The sequence below is a fragment of the Zea mays genome, chromosome 7, assembly GCF_902167145.1.
Source record: "Zea mays cultivar B73 chromosome 7, Zm-B73-REFERENCE-NAM-5.0, whole genome shotgun sequence".
NCBI classification, from domain to species: Eukaryota; Viridiplantae; Streptophyta; class Magnoliopsida; order Poales; family Poaceae; genus Zea; species Zea mays.
The window spans coordinates 170,136,742-170,141,152 of NC_050102.1; the positions used below are offsets into that span (position 1 = coordinate 170,136,742).

At 49.7% G+C, this 4,411-nt stretch overlaps 1 protein-coding gene across 1 annotated transcript; it reads right to left on the minus strand.

The window, feature by feature from the left end:
• Positions 1 to 2,024: 2,024 nt before the first annotated feature.
• LOC100193474 (proton myo-inositol cotransporter) lies at positions 2,025 to 4,001 on the minus strand. The gene is made up of 2 exons (NM_001138590.1): positions 3,851 to 4,001; positions 2,025 to 3,744 (listed from the first exon to the last, which is right to left on the minus strand). The coding sequence occupies exons 1-2, from the start codon at positions 3,960 to 3,962 to the stop codon at positions 2,315 to 2,317; spliced, it is 1,542 nt and encodes a 513-aa protein (NP_001132062.1). The 5' UTR covers positions 3,963 to 4,001; the 3' UTR covers positions 2,025 to 2,314.
• Positions 4,002 to 4,411: the final 410 nt, after the last annotated feature.

Genomic DNA, 4,411 nt, shown 5'->3' on the forward strand with positions numbered 1-4,411 from the left:
CCAGGAGGAAGGAAAACAGACCCTAAGGCTAATAAGCTACCTCCTAAAAATCGCAAGTCTAAGGAGAGGATTTTGAGTTTGATTCTTTTGGTAGAGAAAACTTTAAAAGGTAAGCACATGCTATGTAAGCCTATTTTGAGATTTAGTGATAAATTAGTGTACACAACCAAGGAAATTGGCTAACTTCCTATATAGCCCAAACCATTAGAAGTTATACAGGAACGATCAGAAGTTAGGGAAATCGTCAGAAGTTAGGCTATTGGAGAGATACGGGTCAGAAGTTTGCTTAGCTTCCGACGGTCCTCTCGAAAGTTAACTAACTTCCGATGGCCAATATTGCCACTCGGAAGTTATTGGAGCCTAACGTCGTCCACGCGGCTGACGCCATCAACGCAGTGACTTCTGATGACCACGTCACCTCTCGGAAGTTACTGTCGGTAACTTCTGATGGCCATGTCACCTCTCTAGAGTTATATGGCTCTAGAAAGTTAAATTCACCAGCATTACAAGTGTTGTTTTTCAGTATACACTATATTTCACACGAATAATATAATAACATCCACCACAATTCAAAGTGTCGTCGGCAGTTTAGGGTAACTTCCGAGAGGATTAAAGTGTCGTTGGAAGTTAAGTGTAACTCCCGAGTGGTCAACGAAGTCGTTGGAAGTTAATAACTTCCGACCGGGTCTTCGGGAGCCCGTAGGAAGTTTGTTCTTTTGATGTAATAACAATTAGGGTTCTTATTTTGGGTTGTTTGCTTCGAATTAAAACGGATGTTTGGAATGTTGCAGTTGTAATATATAGAGACAAAAATACTGTAGAAGTAATAAAAGCCGATACGGATTAAATCCGGCTCTCTTCTATGGTGACTGAAGTATTTATGAGTGTGTTCATGTCAAATCTTTAAAGAAGCTAAGACCACCTGAGTAGAGGGACACGATTTTATCATAATTTAGCAGTCATGTCTTTTGTTAACCTGTCGCCGATTGGCCTCAGTAGCCCGACCACTGCCTCCACTCACCGTGGGGTCCGTGGCTAGAGGCGCTCCGTCGCCTCACCGCCCTCACCCACTCACTGTCAGGCCAATTTGCCATTGATGTTTTAGGGTCCGGGGAGGAATCAAATCCCTATTATGTTAGAGGTGCCGTGAGGGTGAGAGCTAGCCGCCTAGGTAGGTAGTGGAGCAGACAGCAGAGTTGCATGCTGACGTGTCTACAATTTCATGGGAGCCTAGAGCTTCGCCCAGACTCTATTCAAACGCTGGGTCCGCTACGCAGGCGCTTGTCTCTACTGCAATCTCTCTTTACTTGAGTTTATGTTTTTACTTGATGGCTGCGGCCAATTCACTTGAGTTACTCTACTGCAGTTCGTTGCATTGACCTGAGTTAGGCCCTGTTTGGAATTGTAGTATTTTTGTAGTTTTGAAACAATACTATGGTATTTGATGATACTATAGTATTGGAGCTCAAAAGATGTTTGGTTTGTAGAGTCAAAACTCAGTTTTAAATACCATGGTTTATCCAAAACTGCGGTATTTTTGAAGTTTTCGAAACTCCACTCAGGACCTCAGTTTTCTTCTCTTCTCTCTGTATATACTTTGTTTTTACAATAGAACCAAACAGATCTCGGTTTTGAGCAATACTGTAGTTTTATTGTGGTAAAGCAATATCGTAGTATTTATGTCATGTACAATTGTAAACTATAATATCTCAAAACTACAGTATTTTAAATCTGCATCCCCAAATAGGCCCTTAATGTTCCAATCTACCTGGAGCTGTGCCAACTCCTTTGCTTCAGCAAACACAAAGCTGAGTTGAGACTGGTCCCATTTCATGTTTTTCATGGAAGTCAGATCCAAGTCACTTAACGCCATGACATGAAGAATTTTTGTCTTTTGTTCCTGCCACAGATAGTAAAATCCAGGGTTTGCTAGGTAAAATTGGGGAATCGCAGAAGGAATCTTGAGCATGATATTTGGAAATTGGAACACACACAACACAACACGGAAGCACAAGTCCTGGCTTGCAAAGCAAACGGAAGAATTTTTGTTACTGATGATTGTGGGTTCAGCCCTGGCTTGCAAAGCACACGCGGACTCTGACACCACTAACTCCCAACGACCCAACATCGTACTGACCACGACGAATGGGAATGGTACTCGAAAAAGGAAGGGAAAAGAAAAGGAGCAGAATGATCTCTGGTTGAACCACGACACCTCATAGGGCAGTCTTAGTTATTCTTGCCCATCTAATTAGTTGAAAAGACAATGATCTTGTCCATCTACTTCACTTGACCTGTGCTCTGGGATAGCCACCTACTTGCTGCTAGGCAGTTCCACCACCTTCTCCTTGGCTGCGGCGTCTTCTGCTTCTTCAGCCATGCCCGTGTCTGGCATGCCGAACAGCTTGCCCATCTCCTCCAGCGTCCGGCCGCGTGTCTCCGGGAGGCACGTGAAGAAGAAAACCCAAGCGACCGCGGCGATGCCGGAGTAGAGGAAGAAGCTGCCGCCGATGGTGATGGCCTTGGAGAGGGACAGGAAGGTCATGGAGATGACGGCGCTGGTGACGCGGTTGCTCGCCACACCCACCGCGAAGCCCAGCGCGCGCACCTGCAGCGGGAATATTTCCGAGGTGTACACGCCCGTGATGGGCCCGAGGCCGATGGAGAAGAAGGCGATGTAGGACAGGGTGGACGCGATGCACAGGGCGACGGCCCACGCGACCTTGGTGTCCGGGTGATGCCCCGCGACGGTGAGCCCCGACCCGAGGCAGATGAGCGAGACGATCATCCCGCCCGTGCTGATCAGCAGCAGAGGCCGACGCCCCGCGCGGTCCAGCAGGAACGTGGCCACCAGGATGAAGAACGTCTTGGTCACGCCCACCGCGCAGGTGACGCCCAGGAGCTTGTTGTCGTCGGTGATCCCCGCGCTCTTGAACAGGCGGGCGCTGTACTGGACGACGGAGTCGCTGCCAGAAGCCTGCTGGAAGAAGTGGAGACCCACGGCCGAGAGCAGGATGCGTCGGACCGCCGGGGTCGGGGACAGGATGAGCTGCTTCCACACCTGCAACTCACCGCCGCCTTGCTCCTTGTTGGGTACGGTGACCACGTCCCCGTCGAGGCCCTTCGGAATCCCCGCCGCGGCCTTGATGTCGGCCAGCCGCTCGGCGGCCTCCTCTGGCGTGGCAGAGGTCTTCTCTAGCACAGCCCTGGCGTCCGCGAGGCGGCCCTTCAAGACCAGCCACCGAGGCGACTCGGGCATGCAGAACACCAGGAGCGCGAGCAGGCCGGACGGAACTGCGCCAATGGCGAGCATGACGCGCCAGCCGAGGTGGAGCGGGAGGCGCGCGAACGCGAAGTTGGACAGGTAGCCAAGCAGGATGCCGATGTTGATGAACACCTCCGGGAAGGTGGTCAGGAAGCCACGGGACGCCGCCGGCGAGATCTCGGCCGTGTACACGGGCGCGATCATGCCCCCGTAGCCCACACCGACTCCGGCCACGAAGCGGCCCGCCATGAGCATGCCGTAGTTGACGGCGAAACCCATGAGCAACGAGCCCACGAAGAAGATGACAGCGGCGAACACGACGGTCAAGCGGCGCCCGATCCTGTCGGACGTCCGCGCGCCAGCGAAGGATCCGAACAGCGAGTAGAGACTGAGGATCCCGATCAGGATCTCCAGCTGCACGTCCGTGATATTCAGGTCCTTCTTGATGTACATGGCCGCTCCACTCATCACCCCAATGTCTACAGCGTTGGTGAACAGCATCACAAAAAAAAACTTCACCTACGAACTCTTAAAAGCAAAAAAAAGGAAAATATTTTGACAGTAAACGAAAGGGTGCGTGGGTACCATAGCCAAGGATGACAGAGGCCATGGAGGCCAGGATGGCACATATGGAGGCATACTTGACGTTGCCCTTCTTCCTGGGCTCGACGGCCTTTGCGAGCTCGTCGGAAGCCATCGTTAACGGCTACTTCTTTGATCTCCGGCTAGAGATAAGGTGGCGTGCAGTGCCTTTGCCTGCCTCTTGTAGTCTCGCGCTGAACGCGTATATATAGACACAGCAATGATTGAAGATATGAACACGACCATTTTAGGGCCCCATCTCGCCAACGGTGACGTGACCTTTACACCGTCAAAAAATAACTAAGCAGTTCAGCTGCTCCACGCCTGCACGAATCTTTGTTTTCTGGAAAGAAAAAACACGGTACAAATCATTACAGATCCATGCGTTCTTCCCAGGCCCTACATACGCGCGCTACGTTCTTTTCCAGTGCCAACCACAACCATCTATTAATTCTTACGATGTAATAGACTATATATATATATATATATATATATATATATATATATATATATATATATATATATATATATATATAAGTTTATTATAAAAGTATATGAAATGTT